Source organism: Phoca vitulina, unplaced genomic scaffold (genome assembly GCF_004348235.1).
Source record: "Phoca vitulina isolate PV1807 unplaced genomic scaffold, GSC_HSeal_1.0 scaffold32, whole genome shotgun sequence".
Taxonomy (NCBI): domain Eukaryota; kingdom Metazoa; phylum Chordata; class Mammalia; order Carnivora; family Phocidae; genus Phoca; species Phoca vitulina.
In genome coordinates this window covers 7,015,607-7,034,597 of record NW_022589735.1, presented here as the reverse complement: position 1 = coordinate 7,034,597, position 18,991 = coordinate 7,015,607, and the positions used below count along the sequence as shown (strand labels likewise).

Here is an 18,991-nt window from a genome sequence, read left to right as displayed (position 1 = left end):
TATGCACATTTATTTTTTTAAAGATTTTATTTATTTGACAGAGAGAGATGGAACACAAGCAGGGGGAGCGGGAGGGGGAGAAGCAGCCTTCCCCCTGTGCAAGAAGCCTGACGCGGGGCTTGATCCCAGGACCCTGGGATCATGACCTGACCCGAAGGCAGATGCTCAACGACTGAGCCACCCAGGCGTCCCCCCAAGTATGCATATTAATCAGAATTCACTGTTTTATAGTTTTTGTTTTATTTTTATATAATGACATACTCAAGTTTGAAGTGTTCCCTTTGCTGAGTTTTGACAATGGACTAATACCTTTCTCAGGAGACAGTGCATCATCTCTGGAAATGTTTCCCCGGGCCTTCACCCTCAGGGACTTTTCATTTTAAGGGGTCAGAGATGAAAATTGCCTGTTCCAGGACTTCTTAGAAATGTAGCCATCCAGTGTGTAGTCTTGTGTAAGGCTTGTTTTGCTCAGTATAAAATTGGACATTCATTGAGTTGTTGTATCTGTCATTTGTTCCTTCGTGTGTATTGCTGACTCGTGTGCCATTGTAGGTTTATTGTTTTCTCCTCTTGATGAACACTAGCTTTTTCCAGTTTTTTTTTGCTGTTAGGGAAAAAAAACTCAAAGTCTCACCAACATGTAAGAGTTTTAGTTTTATATCCTCACCAGTATTGGTATAGGTGGTCTTAAATTTTTGCCATTTGTGTGTGTTTATTTTGTACCTCAGAGATAGAATTCATAAAAATCACACTTGTGAAGTGTCTGGTCAGTGCTTTTTAGTATATTCACAAAATTGGGCAACCATCCCCACAACCCAGTTATAGAATATTTTCATCATCTCATAAAAAAAACCCTGAATGAGTTATCAAGGTATAAAAAGACTTGGAGGAACCCTAAATGCATAATTGTAAGCAAAAGAAGCCAGTTTGAAAAAGTTACATACTGTTTGATTTCAACTATATGACATTTTGGAAAAGGCAGAACGATGGAGGCTGTGAAAACGTCAATAGTTGGCAGGGGTTCAGGGGGAGAGAGGGATGAATAGGTGGAGCATAGGATTTTTAGGGCAGTGAAACTATTCCATGTGATACCATCAAGCTGGATACTTATCATTATACATTTGTCAAAACCTGTGGAGCCCTGATTTATACTGTCATGTGGTAGTATTGGCTCATCACCTGTTAGAAATGTGATCACAGTCATGCAGGATGTTAATAGGGGAACTGGGGGAGGAGGGTAAGTGAGGGGTATGTGGGAATTCTCTGTACATTCATTTTATTTCTCTAAACCTGAAACTGATATAAAAAAGTGTATTAAAGAAGAAAAAAAAGGAAAAAAATTGTACCCATGAGCTGTCTTTCATCATCTGTTCTTCCTACTCCAGCCCTAGGGAGCCATTAATCTATTTTCTGTCTCTCGGGATTTACCTATTCTGAACATTTCATATAAGTGGGGTCATATAATACGTGCTCTTTTTTGATTGGTCTCTTTCAGCTTGCATAATTTTTTAAAAGTTTATCCATGTTTTAACATTTATCAGTCTCTCTTACTGTATTCATCCTTTTTATTCCTGAATGTTACTTGATAGGAATTAGGTTTTTTTCCCACTTTCTTGGCTGTTGTGAGTAATGCTGTTGTGAAGAACATTTATGTGCAAGTTTTTGTGTGGACGTATGTTTTCAGTTCTTTTGGTTATATACCTAGAGTGGAATTGCTGGGTCATATGGTAACACTATGTTTAACACTTTGAAGGACTGCCAAATTCTTTTTTTTTTTTTTAAAGATTTTATTTATTTGTTTATTTGAGAGAGAGAAGATGAGAGAGCATGAGAGAGGGAAGGGTCAGAGGGAGAAGCAGACTCCCTGCCCAGCAGGGAGCCTGATGCGCGGGACTCGATCCTAGGACTCCAGGATCATGACCTGAGCCGAAGGCAGTCGCGTAACCAACTGGGCCACCCAGGCGCCCCGAACTGCCAAATTCTTTTCCAAAATGGCCACACCATTTTATATTCTTACCAGGAATGTATGAGGGATTCAGTTTCTCTACATTTTTGCCAATACTTGTTATTATCTGCCTTTTTGATTATAGCCATCGCCCCCCCCACCATAAAAGTGGAATATGATTTAAACCTATTGCTGTTTTTTTCATAGGGGCAAATTTCTGGAGATGTGCGATGATCTCTTAGCTAGAGTGGAGCCACCACTTCGTAGTGTTTTGGAACAAGCCAGTAAGTATTACTGTGACTGAATTGTTTGTATAATCATGGCTCTTTGGAAAATGTTGTTTATTACTTTTTTTTTTTTTTTAAGTTACACAAATTTTCATTGTATATACCACTACTTCATTGCTATATTAAGCTGCTTTTTATGTCTGTGTTTCCTCTGGAGCACCCCCCCCTCCTGCCCCCACCTCTTTTGATAATGGTGTCCAGGGAAATCTAATATTTTCTCAAGAAAGCTAATTCAGACCCAGATGGATATAAACATCCCATTTATTTCATAGTGGTAAAAATTGTCTTTTGCTTTGTTGCTTTGTAGTACTTGTATAGGCTTTTCTGTTTGAATCTTTTACTGACTGAGAAATACAGCCAAGGGAGGATGTGATAACCACATAGTTATTTTAACAGGATGCTTTAATTTTATCTCTGGCTAAAAGTAGGTATTTGATTTAGTAATATATCACTAATTTTCCTAAAACCTTCAGCATACTTTCACTTGGAGTCCACTGTTGTGTTGGTTGCTAAGTATTTCAGAGTGTTGAGATGTACTGTCATCTTGACAAAGGTCAGCTCTTAAATCAGAGTGATTAGGCAAACTGGCATGATCTTTCCATACTGGGATAGCCCATTTCTTTAAATAGCCCTTCTCAACATACCATCAGTATTTGTTGCATAAAATGTGACCAGGAAACCAGGTGGTGTTAGGAGTATTTTATGAGTGCTGGAAGAGCTTTGGTGTGCACCTTCTTTACTTATGTTAGGAGGAAGCTGTACCCGTGTTAATATTATCTGTACAATGCCTGTGCTCTGGGTAGAGTGCTGGTGGGGCTAGGTGTGCTTCGAATACTTTTTTCTTTCATGCCGTGTCAGGGGTAACTCAGTATTTCAAGGCCCTCTTATTTTCCTTGTGGCTAGCTTAACTATTGATGTTTTAACAATTTTTTTACGTGGGACTGTTTCAGAGATTATGGGGTCTCTACGCTGTAGGGCATTTAGTATTCATGGCCCTGTCCTTCTTAAGTCCCAGTATTGTGCCACACTGCCCCTGGTGCATCAGAACATACCTACTTGTTTTCAGATGCCGCAGCTGTGTGTGTGTGTGTGTGTGTGTGTGTGTGTGTGTGTGTGTGGTGGTGGTGGTGGTGGTGGTGGTGGTGGTGGTGGTGAGGGGGTGAAGGAGTGGCAGGGTTTGGTTATGAATATGAGTTATTTTGTTGTGTTAAGATGTTATATTGCTCTTTTATTTCATTGTAAAGTACTAATTTAAAGGTTGTTCTCATCTCAGTGTCTCTTTTAATCATTTTAAAATAGAGTTAAAGAAAGAAGATATTTATGCAGTGGAGATAGTTGGTGGCGCGACACGAATCCCTGCATTGAAAGAGAAGATCAGCAAATTTTTTGGTAAAGAGCTTAGTACAACACTAAATGCTGATGAAGCTGTCACTCGAGGCTGTGCATTGCAGGTGAGCTTTCTTTCACAGGTAGCCATCCATTTATAGGTCATTGTGCCAAGACGGCATTGGTTTTCTATATCTAGCTAATAATCTGAGGATAGCTTAGGATGATCTCTAGGTGTAAGATTCTGAAATTTTAGTTTTACAATGGATATCAAAGGTGGTGTTGATAAATGGAATTGTACTCTATCACATGGAATAAGCTGAATTAATTTACTAGAAACATAGGTAAGCCTGAAATACTACTAGAATTTGGCACCTTATCTGTTGTCTATATATGAAGTAGCATTGTACATAATTTAAGTAAAGGTTTGAGTTCATGGAAAAATGAAAAGTAATAGCTAGATAATAGTTAATCTGAAAGTTTTTAAAACCACTTACTTACACATTGTTAAATTATTAATGTAAACACTTAAAAACTGTTGATGGTGGTTTTTTGAAGTTATTATTTATAGGTCTCATAATAACAGTTCATAATGTCTGTACTTGTCATATGGAATTTTTAAAAATTATTATTCTAGTGTGCAATCTTATCGCCCGCTTTCAAAGTCAGAGAATTTTCTATAACTGATGTAGTACCATATCCCATATCCCTGAGATGGAATTCTCCAGCTGAAGAAGGGTCAAGGTAATAACATTTATTAATTATTTTTATACTTACAGTTAACTTAGTGTTAAGTCTGAGTAAAATATTGCCCTCCATTTCAACTTCTGCAGATCTGTAACATTTCATTACAGTGCATGAAGCAAAGTGATGCCTTAACTTTAGTCTTGAGAATAAATTTGTGTCCTTACTTAGTTTACTCTAATTGATCCTGCTGAAGTAATTGGTGCCTTTGATGTACTTATTCAAATATATTTATATTCCTTAAAACTGATTTTATATATATCTATAGATATATATGTAAGTTTCTTTTTCCTTGGAACCTCTTATATCCTGGAAATGATGCCAGATGAGAGAGCATGAGAAGAGTAACGAGAGCCACACAGTAATTTATTGGTAAAAGTGTTCAGGAATATCTTAAATTTATGTGTTTTTGTCTTTTTCCTCCATCTAGTGACTGTGAAGTCTTTACAAAAAATCATTCTGCTCCTTTCTCTAAAGTACTCACATTTTATAGAAAGGAACCTTTCACTCTTGAGGCCTATTATAGTTCCCTGCAGGATTTGCCCTATCCAGATCCTGCTATAGGTAAGTAGAATTGGGAACTTAAAAAAAAGAAAAATTATGTACTTGGGAGAACTGGGAGCTAGCAAGTATAATCTGAAATTTGGTATTGTAAATCCCACGCAAAAAACCTCTTCCAGGCTTGTGACCACTTCACTACGAGCAGGATGGTTACTATTTAATTGGATCTCTATTGTGTGGGCAGTATTTCTTGGTTAATGCACATAGTGGGTATACCTTGTGCATAATGTGATAATACATAGATACTAAAAAGGAGTTAAACTCAATTTTCACCCTAACACAGAGTTATAAGATGTACACAGAAAATGATTAGAAAATAGTTATGTCAGTATCCTGGGTTATGGTGCCATGTTGGCTAGAGTCTTCACAGATCCTCAGAAGTTCTTATAATCTGGAAATTACACTAGGTGAGAGAGAAACTAGAATTACATGGTCATTACAGACTTAGAATACATGAGTAAAGTATTAGAAGTATTAGGAATATCCTGAATGGCACTTAGAAGCTGTGGGAAAGTTAACCTACTCTGTTTTCCTCATTTGTAAAACGGGAATAAGAATGAGAATTCATGTTTTGTAAATTAAAAAACGTAAGTAAAACTCTGGTGTAGTAATTGGCTCTTGATGTATGGCAGTTTCTTGATAAATGACAGAAGCAGTATGGAATCACTAGGGTTTTTTCATTAGAGGATAAGTGACATCGGTTTAGGAACTTCCCTGGCAGTGGCATATAAAGATGAATTGGAATAAGGGACCAGAGGTAAGAAAATGTTCGGAGGGTTAGGAGATGTGTGAGTCCTTAATTTGGGACAAGGTACTGAGAGTTTGACTATTTATGAGAGAAGAAGGAGAAATCTAATGATTTAGTAAGATTACTTGACCTGTCACTGAGAAATGGGCATAACCCGGCCGTATGGGCATATATTCATGTTTGAATTCGTCCTCTCAGGTTATGTGTTCTCTTTTGTTTCATATGTCTGTAGCTCAGTTTTTAGTTCAGAAAGTCACTCCTCAGTCTGATGGCTCCAGTTCAAAAGTGAAAGTCAAGGTTCGAGTAAATGTCCATGGCATCTTCAGTGTGTCCAGTGCATCTCTAGTGGAAGTGCTCAAGTTTGAGGAAAATGAGGAACCGATGGAAACAGATCAGAATGCAAAGGAGGAAGAGGTAATCTGGACATTTTAGACCATTTTAGACCATTTATGGTGGTGTACCAGTGACTTGTCTAGAAATTCTAACAAATTGACTGGGTTGGGAGGAACCTTGTGACAGCTGCTGAGAGTGGGTTTGCATTGTGTCCCCTTATGCTAGCACGGGGGAACTAGCAGAAGGTCTTTATGCAGTCTTTCTTACAGAAATGGAATATAATTTGGCTTCTCTCTTCAGACAGTGTACTTCTCAAGTTGAGTTGTTTTTGATTCTCATTACTGAAGAATGCTTTGAGTCTTGGTTATTTTCATAAGTTGATTTTACAGTCATTTATTGGAATCATGCCCTGGTCTCATCCTTATTGTGCATCAAAATCAAGCTTTATGAAACTACAAATGTTTGAGTCTCCAGAGGTCTTAGTGAGTTGGTCTGGGTTAAGGCCCAGGTATCACTTTTAGAAGCCTCTGAGGTCATTCTTATGAGCTGCAGACATTGCAAGCTGGTGATTCTGGTCTCCACAAACTTACCCTTCTTTGTCATTATTTGTCAGGCTTTGTTCTTTTTTTTGGATTTATTTATTCAAGGGAAAGCACGCGCGTATGCACGTGAGTTGGGGGAAGAGCAGGAGAGAATCTTCAGGTAGGCTCCCCACTGAGCGGGGAGCCTGCCATGGGGTTCAACCAACCATGACCCATGAGATGATAACCTCAGCTGAAACCAAGAGTTGGAAGCTCAACTGGCTGAGCCACCCAGGCGCCCCCAGGCTTTGTTCTTTTAACAGAATTTTCAAGGTGTTCACCTCCCCTAATGCACACAGTGGTCGTACTTGTAAGGATGGAAAGACTAATTTAAGAACTGCTTGAAAATGTTGAGGCTTTTGAGAGAAATTTACTCATGAGGAAGCGTGGAGAAACTCCTGCTCTCTTCAGAAGTATTGTGTTAAATATTGCCACCCTCCTTTAAGATGAATACTGCTGTGGTTTACAAAGCATTTCCACAGCCACCCTTGTTTACATACGGGTAGGGTAGGGCAAGTGTTCACTCCATTGTACAGATTTATTAACTGAGATCCAGAGAGGAAAACTTCCATATTAATAGGTAACATGTGTCATAGCTGGAATTTGAGTCCAGGCGTTCTGATGGCTGGTAATTGATCAGGAATTCCATACCATGGGATTTTGCCAGTATGTCATGAAGGTTGCTTAGTCTTCCATTAGTATTTCCTAGCTTCGGGATTCGATGTGACCTGTTTTTCAGAAGATGCAAGTGGACCAGGAGGAACCACATGCTGAAGAGCAGCAGCAGATGCCAGCAGAAAATAAGGCAGAGTCTGAAGAAATGGAGGTATAATTGTGTTTTAGAATAGGATTTGTAATGTCTTCACATACATGGGATACTGTATCTTACAAGGTAGTTACACAGTTGACCCTTGAACAGTGTGCACGTTAGGGGTCCTGACCCTTATGCAGTAAAAAAAAGTCTGCATATAACTTGACTCCCCCAAAACTTCACTATTCTGTTGACCAGAATAACACAAATAGTTGATTAATTCCTATTCTGTATGTTACGTGTATTAAATACTGTATTCTTACTGTAAGGTAAGCTAGAGAAAATATGTTACTAAGAAAATCATAAAGCAGAGAAAATACGTTTACAGTACTGTACTGTTATTTATCAAAACTCTGTATATACATGGACTTCTGCAGTTCAAACCTGTTTTATTTTTATTTTTTTAAAGATTTTATTTATTTATTTGACAGAGAGAGAGACACAGAGAGGGAACACAAGCAAGGGGAGTGGGAGAGGGAGAAGCAGGCTTCCCGCCGAGCAGGGGGCCGGATGCGGGGCTCGATCCCAGGACCCTGGCATCACGAACTGAGCCAGAGGCAGACACAACGTACTGAGCCACCCAGGTGCCCCAAAGATAGTGTTTTAAATAACAAAATATTTACATGTATTTTGTAAATAGTGTAAGTAGTATATTTATCCCAAGTATTTGTTTAAATGAATATGTAACATTTTTGAATCCTTTACAATCCTGTTTTTAATTCTAACTTCCAAATTTTCATGTTTAAGTTTGGTGTCAGTATTGAAAGCATGTTTTCTTTCAAATTATGACATTGCAATATATAGTCTCACTGTGAGGTATTTCTGATTGTGGCATTTAAAAAAGTTTGGCAGAGCCCGTAGATGGCTTCAGTCTGTTACTCATTTTCACATCAGTTAATAAAGTTTAATTACTTCCATTTGGCTATGCAAATACTTACAAAAAAGAAAATATAATGGGGAGAGGAAAAGGAAAGGCCTTTTCCAGGGTGGAAAACCCTTCATGTTGTATGGCTGGGGGCAGCAGAGTGAGAGAGAAGTACTTCCTCAATGTGTATGTGGGGAGCTGGCGAGGAGAAAGGAGAGCTGCTTCTCCCACCACATGCTGTGAGGCTGTGGGACATTTCAGGGGGGTGGTTGCTACTTAGGCTTCTTCATTGAGGTGGCTTGAGAACTGGTGCCTTTCTTAGTGTGAAGTGCCCATTCAACAACAACTCCCCATTGCCCCACTTTTCCCTCCCCCCAGCCTCTGGCACCCACTGTTACTTTCTGTCTCTTTGGATTTGACTACTCATATAATATTTATGTTTTTAACTTTCTAGATATTATAAGTAGTCATCCCAGGTTATTTATAGCATTAGGAAACAAACTAATAAAAAACCAAAAAGAGCTCTTGAAACACGACCCATTTGGAAGTTTAAGATAGTCTGTATATGTGTTTGTTAATAATGATTTCTTGTTGTTTCAGACCTCTCAAGCTGGATCAAAAGACAAAAAGATGGACCAACCACCTCAAGCCAAGAAGGCAAAAGTGAAGACCAGTACCGTGGACCTGCCAATTGAGAATCAGCTATTGTGGCAGATAGACCGAGAGATGCTCAACTTGTACATTGAAAATGAGGTGGTTATTTAAGATCTCTTAGAACAAGACGCTAACAGATTAAAGTGGCCATAGTGTTAAAACTCTTTGTCTAGTGACCTTTTATGCATTTTTAGTTGTTTGGAGTTTAAGGGAGTAATTTTAGATTTTTGGGTACTTCAAGGGCAAATCCCATGTCATATCAAAATGCTTTTATAGTTTTATGTGTCTATAGCTAGAAGCTCTGTTAAGACATCTTTGACATTATGTCTTTGGTTTAGGGTGGTATCATTCATGTTCGGGTTCGTGTGTGTGTTCACTTGGGAGCTTGGGATGTTTGAGGTGCTGGGTCATGGACGTTGATCAGTAGGAGAAATCAAAGCATTCGTGGTAGTGCTGTTTTGTGTATTTAGTTCCTTCCCCTGTTGTTAGTCAGTGTTGAGAACTCTTGTTACCGTGAGTGATGCAAGGTTTGGCACCCTGGTGCACAAATTATTGAATTAATTGTTGTCTCTGAAGTTTTTTTTTAATCACTTATCCCTTGGATCTTAGATTTGTTTTACAGACCTGTAACATTTATACTGTGTGAATCATTTGATTTTCTTGTTGTTGTATAGTAATCCTACAGCAGAATATATCACCTTATGACAACATGGAGCTAATAGTTTCTTAAAGTTCTCTTGTCTTAAGTTCTTTCCTTATTTTGCTTTTGAGTTTCTAAATCTTGATACTTCTATTACTGTTTTTTTCTAAGCACACTCACAGAACTCACAGTTGATCTTCATAATTTACTGGAGACAATGCTTCCACTTCTTTCTTGGATGATTTGCAGAACTAAGAGGATTTGGGGGGGAAGAAGGATTCTCCACTTTTATTTATTTATTTATTTTTCAAAGATTTTATTTATTTGAGAGAGAGAGAAAGAGAGAGCACATGAGAGGGGGGAGGGTCAGAGGGAGAAGCAGACTCCCCACTGAGCAGGGAGCCCGATGCGGGACTCGATCCAGGGACTCCAGGATCATGACCTGAGCCGAAGGCAGTTGCTTAACCAACTGAGCCACCCAGGCGCCCGATTCTCCACTTTTATAATTACAGGACTTAGTATTTAAGAGGATATTGTCTCAGTTGTCTGAATTTCTAATTTATACTGTTCTCAGGGTAAGATGATCATGCAGGATAAACTGGAGAAGGAGAGGAATGATGCCAAGAATGCAGTGGAAGAATATGTGTACGAGATGAGAGACAAGCTTAGTGGGGAATATGAGAAGTTTGTGAGTGAAGATGTAAGTATGTGCTTACCTACTAGGTGTTTTCTGGGAGTAGCCTTAAATGTGGTAGGCACATTTCTGGCATCTGTAGGTACACAGTCAAATGATTAAAAATGGGCTTTTTTGGGGAAAAGTTTTGTGTTTCTTTTAGTGCAGTGTTTCCCAAAGTCTTGTCTTCATGAAACATTTCTTTCTTTCTTTTTTTTTTTTTTTTAATGCATCACTTTTTGATACATTTGCATGCTTTTATTTACCTGGTATTTTTCTTTAAGTCAGCCCACCTTTCTCTCATGTTTCTGTATTTTAATTCACTTTTTTAAAAAACTATAATTGACAACATTAGTTTCAGGAGTACAACATAATGATTTTTGCATATATTATGAAATAATCACATAAGTCTAATTAAACATCTGTCACTGTACACAGTTATAAAAATTATTTTTTCTTGTGAAGAGAACTTTTAAGAGCTACTTGCTTATTATTAGCAGCTTTCAAATAAACAATACAGTATTTTAGTTATATACCTTACATTTTTTTAAGATTTTGTTTTTTTATAGCTTACATTATTTTATGTTTTAAAAAGATTTTATTTATTTATTTGAGAGAGAGAGAGTCAGTGAGAGAGAGCATGAGCGGCCGGTGGAGGGAGAGGGAGAGCAGGCTCCCTGCTCAGCAGGGAGCCCGATATGGGGCTCCATCCCAGGACCCTGGGATCATGCCCTGAGCCGAAGGCAGATGCTTAACTGACTGACCACCCAAGCCCCCCTAGCTTACGTATTTTTAAATGCAGTTTTTATTTCTGAAATTTTCAAATAACCAAATTATCCCAAATTTTAAACCTATCCCCCGCAGCAGAGAGAATAATAAAACTGTCTGTAGATACCAAGCAAAACGACATTGCCATTCTTGTCTGTGTCCCTCGTCTGTCCCATCCCCTCCGTATTTTACAGCAAATTCAGATACTGCAGCCTTTGCCTGTTGACTTCGCTGGTCAACCAGCTGATTTTTGACTGACCTAATCATAATATTTTCTTCATATTTAGGATCGTAATAGTTTTACCTTGAAACTAGAAGATACTGAAAATTGGTTATATGAGGATGGAGAAGACCAGCCAAAGCAAGTTTATGTCGATAAATTGGCGGAATTAAAAGTAAGTGATTCTTGGCGTGCCTGGCTGGCTCGATTGGTGGAGCACATGACTCTTGATGTTACATTTGTGAGTTCAAGCCTCATGTTGGGCCTAGAGTTTACTTAAATAAAACAGGAGGATGGAAGGCATTTCCTTTTGACTGTATAAAAAAAAAAAGATTCTTGAAAGCAGAAGTGTTCTGAAACCTGAACCCATGCTGTAATTTCCAAGGATTTATCTCAAAATTGGGAGGAATTTTCATATCAAGTAATGAAGACAGGCTGAAAGTGATTGAAAAACTATACCCTTTATCACTTACTGTCATTTTCTTGTTTTTAGAACCCTACAAAAGAACAAAATTCTTTTTCTTTCTTTTTTTTTTTTTTTGGACAGGAAGTAGGATTTATTGGTGGGCATGAATAGGGAGGGGGCAGTGCCGAGGTTCTCATGAGTGCAGAGCCCTCCATTTGTCCAAGGGGCCACGATTAGGGATGTATTTGACCCCACAGCCATCTGGGATAAGCTGCTTTTCAGCCACCATGTCTTCAAATTCATCCGCATTAAACTTAGTAAAGCCCCACTTCTTGGAGATGTGGATCTTCTGGCAGCCAGGGAACTTGAACTTGGCCCTGCATAGGGCCTCAGTCACATGCTCCTTGTTCTGCAGCTTGGTACGGATGGACATGATGACTTGGCCAATGTGGACCCTGGCTGCTGTACCCTGGGGCTTTCCAAAAGCACCCCGCATACCTGTCTGCAACCTAGATTAGAGATAGCATGAGGTCAGACCTCAGTGTCCACTGGAAAGGGCTGTCTCCAAGGTCCCTTAGGACAACCCATACAATCAACAGGCTGCATACACTACCAGGGAGGCTCCTGTTTGCAGCCATGGCACAAAATTATTTTTCTGAAAATTCAGTTTGGACTTAAAATGTTTTCCTGAAGGAGGTTGCATTCTGGAGGTGGCGATTGAAAGAATAGAAAGATGTTGACCTGTCCTGAAGGCACCTGTAGTGCAGTTGAGGCAGGGTTCATATAGTTTTGATTTTCGGTAAAGCAAAGTATCTGTTTTGTATTTAAAGAATCTGGTCATTAAACCGTAGGGTTAAAAGTACAAAAAAATGAGGGTGCCGAAATAGCTCAGTTGGGAGAGTTGTTAGGCTGAAGATCTAAAGGTTTCTGGTTCATTCCTGGTGCACTGAGTGTTTTAGTGCATGTCCAGCGTCATGCCTTTCCTCTGAGTTAAGGACTGTAAATGAATGAAGTGATTGTATTTGAATAAAACTGTATTAAAAAAAATACAAAAAATGATCTAAGGTTGAGGCCTTTGTTTGCAAAAGGATTCAAATGCATGGGAAGAACTTGTCACATTTCTGTGGGTTACTTACCTTTCTTGTTAAACTGGGCCATTGTGATGAACCTCTGAAATGGAATTGCTCAAGGACAGTGCCTGCAGTTTTCCTGTCATTACGGAAGGATAACAAGAGCTTCCAGTGAGATCTCTCCGATGGAGTCTTCTGCTTTACTTTTTATTATGGGAGATGTCAAACACTTAAAGTACAACAATAGCTTTAATGGTTGTCAGCTTATGGCCAGTTTTGTTCCGTTTCTGCTCCCTCCCACTCCCATTTATTTGAAGAAAGTCTGTCATGTTATATTTATTCTGAAAATACTTCAGTATGTATTTAAAAGAAAATATAACTTTAAGCTATACTATTACCACATTTAAAAAAATTCCTTAATATCATGTTTAATGTCACCATGTATTTAGTTTTCAAGTTCTAGTTGTTTTATAAATTAGTTTTTAGTTTGTTTGACTCCGAATCCCCCTAAGGACCATATATTTTATGCTTTGTCTCTTAAATCTGTGTAGTTCTTCCATCATTTCTGCCCCCATATTCATTTATTTAAAAAGATCAGATGTCCTAGGTCAGATTTTCACCCCGTCTGGATTTTGCTGGTTTTCATTTCTGTGCTGTTATTTTCTAATTCACTTCTATGTTATTTATCACTATCGGATAAATTAATGGTTAGAACTAGAGGCTTCATCAGATTTCATTTTCAAAAAAATATTTTGGCAGGTATGCTTCTTATTAAGGATGGTGTATCACTATCAGGAGACACCTCCTTTTGGGTTGTCTCCCCACTCTGTTTTGAGAATTAGGACTCCAGTGACAAGTTGAAGTGGCTCCACATGGAATGGTATAGAGGTATATTGTCCTGTCTAGCCTAAGGATGGATTTCAGTGGAATGGGGAGCAATATTGAGCTTTTTACATCAAGCGCATGGAGATGAACTGTACTTTAATCCGTGGTAGATCTCAGTAATTGTAGAAACAGTACTTCTCTGATAGTTTAAACATTCTTTCTTATGTTAAGAATCTAGGTCAACCTATTAAGATGCGATTCCAGGAATCTGAAGAAAGACCAAAATTATTTGAAGAACTAGGGAAACAAATCCAACAGTATATGAAAGTAATCAGCTCTTTCAAAAACAAGGTATCTGTTTTTTTTCTTATCCTACTGTTACTTTGGTAAAGTTTTGAGGCATTTCCATAGCGATTTTTTTGCTTTTTTTAAACTATTGTTTAATATTAAATACTTCTTTTTGGATGTTAGTGTAGTGTGTATAATATTTTATAGAATCTTAGTAAGAACTCTTTAATCGGTAGAATTTGGAAGTGAGCAATATTCGATTTCCTTTTCTTGCTGTCAGATGCTTCATCAGTGACTTAACCTGCTCTATCCTGGTCTTTCTGAGAACCATTAGGCGCATGGTTTGGTTTGTTACGCAGATGTAGGACTGTCTGAACAGTAAACTGCTTAACAATTTTTTGAGCACTTGTGGTACACATTCCATAAATACCTTATTTCATTAAATCCTTAGGAGTCCCTAATGAGGTAGGTGGTCATGTCAGTAGTAGTTACAGGTACCTCCTAACTTCCTTAAGCCTCGCTGTCCTTAAGTAGCACCCAAGGTTACTGTGGAGAAGTGGGCTTGGCCTGAGGTCTGACTCCACAAATTTTGGGTTCCTAACCACTCCACTCTACTCCAGGTTCTTGATGGATAGTCACTGTAAGAAACTTTTGAGTGGTAAATTTGGCTTGTTTAATTTTGAAAAAATTCTGTTTCTAAAAGGTCTCCTTTAAAAAATTGTTTTCATTATTGTTTTGCTTCCTAACTAGCATGCCTAAACCTCTGCTCTCACATCTTGTGACCTGTAATGTCATGTTTGTGAAATTACCTTCGCAAGATTGTCAGGCATGTGCTTTTTATACATTGAAGTCTTTCAGTTGCTACCCTTGTGTATGTTTTTGGCCCTTAAGTCTATTTCCTGAGTGTTTTAAAAACTGGGGTTACTTTTTCTTAATTGAATTCTTTTAAAAAGGAATTGAATGTCCATTTGGATGGTGAGGCTGAATGTGCTTCATTTTTGGAAAGACTATACGTTTTGGAAGGACGGCGAACAATTAGATAATATTTGGGTGGGGAGAGTATCATCCTTTGACACTTGCCTGGTTGTCTCCTGGTTGCAGGAGGACCAGTATGACCATTTGGATGCTGCTGACGTGATGAAGGTGGAAAAAAGCACGAATGAGGCCATGGAGTGGATGAATAACAAACTGAATCTTCAGAACAAGCAGAGTCTGACCGTGGATCCAGTTGTCAAGGCAAAAGAGATTGAAGCTAAAATTAAGGTAATTTATGGCTTTGAATATTTAATAGTCTTTTCTTGTCAGCCTTGTTATTTATTATTAATGGTCCTTAAAGTGACACTTAGGAGGGAACTTCATTAGTGCATCTTAGTTTCTGGCTTCTGGTTGGGAGGGGGTGGACTTGGGTTTAAGTTGAGAATGTCATGTAAAATTTACTATTTTTAAGAACCCACAGTTTTCTCTCCTCTGCTGTTCTAGGAGCTGATGAGTTTCTGTAGCCCTATAGTTTCAAAGCCCAAACCCAAAGTGGAACCTCCGAAAGAGGAGCAAAAAAATGCAGAGCAGAATGGACCAGTGGATGGACAAGGAGACAGCCCAGGCCCTCAGGCTGCCGAGCAGGGTGCAGACACAGCTGTGCCTTCGGATTCAGACAAGAAGCTTCCTGAAATGGACATTGATTGATTCCAACAATTGTTTATATTAAAACAGACTATTATAAAGCTTTAAGTTGTCAACTTTGTTCTAAATATCAACTAGAGCAATCAAATACTGGAGATTTCTTAGTCAGTTTTTAGGGGATTTCGTGGGAGGGGATATAGGTAATGTATGGAGCATTTTGACTTCTAAATAGTTAGATACAGAAATTAAGTGCATTGTATCTTTTTCATAATGGTACTATTTAGAAGCCCAGTTAGTCTTACTTACCGAGCTTCTGCTTCACTCCTTTTATGTTTAATTATGCTTACACAAGGATAAGTTTGTTTTGGAAAGCTGAGCTATAAGCAAAGGCTCTAACTAGCTGTCAAGCAGACTTTTCATTGTGACCTATGTGGCAGGAACTCTGGAAATTGTGCTTCAAAAATCTGTTGTGGAGATTGCCACGAAGGCTCCCCACCTGGTGTGGGGATGGGGCTGGGGTCCCCGCTTTCTGGGGACTAGAGCATGGCATGGCCTGGATGAACATAGCAGAACATGAGGGGCGTGCGCTGAGCTCCTTCACGCTGCACTTCCGCTCCACTTAGACTCCCGCCCCTCCCGCCCCCTGCTCCAGGGAAGGAGCTCCTCTTACAAATGCCCGAGTGCTGCTCTTGGGAAAGTAGACCCCTTCACCTGCAGCGAGTTGGCAACTGAGGATTTTGGACCTGGAAGCTCTTCCTGAGAAAGTATGTTCCTGAAAATGCATTCACAAATACCCCAAACATCAAGTCTAAATAATTTTCTCTTTGCACAGTTAGAATTGGAAAGATGTATTGTTGGATGTAGGCATGGTAAATTGAGCTGAGGAACTGATTCTTGTTAATTATGGTGTAAAGACTTGTATCCTGGCCTGCTCATTCAGGTGAGAGATGTTGTGTGTAAATTTGAGGTATAGCTTGAAGTCCTAAGACAAGAGTTAAAAGTTCTTTTTAGCTCATTCACAATCAATTGTATGTTGTGTTAATATCTGCCATGAACCTGCCAATTTGTGTGTTAAACAGCTGACAGATCATACAAAAGAAAAAAACACCAAACCCTAAGATACACTGGACTGTACTGGATGAGTCTGAAATTAGTGTTAAAGAAGCATGGTGTCTGACTTGAGCAACACCGCATTCTCATTGTGTGGCCAATGTGAGGTGCACCAAAGCATTCCCTGTGACTGCCCTTTATGGCAGTGTTGATAGGAGGGAAGCATTTTGGAAACTCCAAGGGAAGCCTGTATTAGAGGCCATAGCTGGTACCTGCCTTAGAAACTGTTATAAGCTTTGTTGGTTACATTTTAGATCTTTGTAATAATTGTTATCTGTGTAACAGAGTACGTACCTCTCTTAATTTTGGCCTATGTTAGAAATAACACGATCTCTGCTAATTTGGAATAAGTTTCTGTCCATCTCTGCACTAAAAAATTTTAGAGCGTTACCAAGTTCTGAAGTGCGATAGAGAAAGCCTGCTTAGAGGAGGAAGGTGGAAGTGTATTTATGTTGGTGTGTAAGCTCGCATGGAAGCCTTCTAGCACCAGGACTTGGCCTTGTCCTTAGAGTGTCCATCCATTCTGTACCTGTCATGCTTTGAGTTCCAGCTGGCCTGCAGTGAGGCCAAGAGCTGCTTTGGCGTGCTGGCTGCAGGATTAAGCCAATCCTTATGCAACTGACTCAGTCCGCAATGGCCATTTCTTCTAAGAAAACTTTTTGTGTGGGGGAGGGTGTGGGTGTTGGGATGGGGGTGAAATTGAAGTTTAAAGTTTAAACTAGAAATAAGATGATGTGGTCTGCTTGCTCTCTGTTTAGACAGGCTTTAAGACCAATTGGATTTACTTGGAGGCCAGGCCAGAGAGTGTGTGATAATTGATGACTTGTTTGCAGACAAGAATTTATCCAAGTTGCATTATCCAAATTGGTTTGTTAAAGCTCCAGGTCACGTTCTTACACTAAGAGAAACATTAAATAAACAGACAAGTTTAGGAAAAATTAATAAAAGAAACCTGTCTTACACTCAGGAATGGTTTCCTTAATTTTCTAATGAAGGGTGTGTGTGTGTGTGTGTGTGTGTGTGCGTGTGTTCGTTCAGCGAAAACTCCAGAGGTAGGAGTCCTCTTAACTAAATTCCACTTGTTAACAGGTGGCAAGAAGTTGCTCTTTTTCTGTACTCAAAATTCTCCCACGTTGAATGTTGGCCCAGTTCTCTGGTATGTAGAAATCCGTCTCTTGTGTTGTCTGTCCTTTTGAGGGTTTAGACAACAGCTGAAGGTGGTTACGGCCCCACTGAGGACCAGTGCCAGGATTGATGCCTGCTCCTTGGAAGAATGCCATGGCCTGGAGTGTGCTAGTAACACTTGGCCACCACTGGATGTGGTGTGTGTGTGGGTGTGGGGGTGTGGGTGTGGGTGTGAATGTGGGGTAGTAATGAGGGTTGAAAGGGGTCGAATCCATCGAAGAGACCTAACTATAAGGCCTGGGGCCTACATGGGGAAGGGTGTAGGGCCTTAATCCCTAGAGTCCTGCCACTTACCAGTCCCAGTGCTTTGTGTTAGGAGGAGCTGACCTGCCAGGGCCTACCAGTAGGGCTTGTGTCAGCAACCTTCAAGCAGCAAGGTGGGCATACTCTTGGGTTTCTGACCTTGGGAAAGGAGTGGGATGGGGTAAATTCAGTGGGAAGCCTGGGACCAGCTAGCGGTCATCCAGGGCGACAGGGGTGTTGGGATCATGTGGAAAGAGAGTAGCAGTCCTATTTACTGAGGAGAGGAGCCAGTGCCCTGCATGTCACTGAGGAAGAAGGTGGTGGAGGTGAAGCCCAGGCTGGTGTGAAGGTTTTGCAACGTGGCAGCTTCAGCTTGTGTGAAGAGCTTCAGAGCTCGGTGGGGGTGGTGAGGATCCACAGAGAGGCATTAGACTAGTGGCCTTTGAGAATTTTTTTTTTTTTTTTCAAGCATCTGAAGTGTTTCTAGAGCTGTTGGTGGAAGTGGAGGAGCTGAGACATTGGAGCTCTGGTGTGGAGCACTGGGGGCCACAGATCTTTTAGCCTGAGGGTGACAGTGTTTTAGGGATGCCCATGTGACGTGTGTAGAATGAGTTGGGCCTGGGAGAAGTTGGAGAGCTAGCAGGACATTAAAAATAATCCATGTTTGAGGGAATGAGCCAAACAAAGGGGGAAATGGTAGGTCCTGGTCCTGAAGGAACAGGAAAGATTTGAAAACAAGAACTCTGCTGGGCGCTTGGGTGGCTCAGTCGGTTAAGCGTCTGCTGCTCAGGTCATGATCTCAGGGTCCTGGGATCAAGCTCCATGTTGGGCTCCCTGCTCAGCGGGGAGCCTGCTTCTGCCTGCCACTTCGCCTGCTTGTGCTCGCTCTCTCTGTCAAATAAATAAATCTTAAAAAAAAAAAAAACACAAAAAAACAAAAACTTTGCTGCTCGAAGCCGGGCATGTAGTTAAGCCGTGGCATAATGACACAGCCATGCAATGCAGGCTTCAAGGGCTCGATGAGGTTTGGTTGATCTGGCTCTTGATACGCTTCTGTGCACTAAAAAAATCATTTTTTTAAAAGTGGC

At 39.9% G+C, this 18,991-nt stretch overlaps 1 protein-coding gene and 1 non-coding gene across 2 annotated transcripts in view; one reads left to right on the top strand and one right to left on the bottom strand.

Moving 5' to 3' along the window:
• The window catches only part of HSPA4 (heat shock protein family A (Hsp70) member 4), a 47,698-nt gene extending 30,257 nt beyond the window's left edge, over positions 1-17,441 (top strand). Inside the window, exons 8-19 of the mRNA XM_032425151.1 lie at positions 2,153-2,229; positions 3,532-3,683; positions 4,196-4,302; positions 4,733-4,866; positions 5,844-6,025; positions 7,265-7,351; positions 8,802-8,954; positions 10,070-10,195; positions 11,224-11,331; positions 13,689-13,808; positions 14,847-15,008; positions 15,225-17,441. Coding sequence (XP_032281042.1) covers positions 2,153-2,229; positions 3,532-3,683; positions 4,196-4,302; positions 4,733-4,866; positions 5,844-6,025; positions 7,265-7,351; positions 8,802-8,954; positions 10,070-10,195; positions 11,224-11,331; positions 13,689-13,808; positions 14,847-15,008; positions 15,225-15,428 — 1,612 coding nt within the window. The 3' untranslated portion in view covers positions 15,429-17,441. The remainder of the gene's footprint in view (positions 1-2,152; positions 2,230-3,531; positions 3,684-4,195; positions 4,303-4,732; positions 4,867-5,843; positions 6,026-7,264; positions 7,352-8,801; positions 8,955-10,069; positions 10,196-11,223; positions 11,332-13,688; positions 13,809-14,846; positions 15,009-15,224) is intronic.
• On the bottom strand, positions 12,119-12,251 carry LOC116645348. Its single transcript, XR_004301947.1, has one exon. It is a non-coding gene; the product is annotated as a small nucleolar RNA SNORA70 (small nucleolar RNA).
• Positions 17,442-18,991: the final 1,550 nt, after the last annotated feature.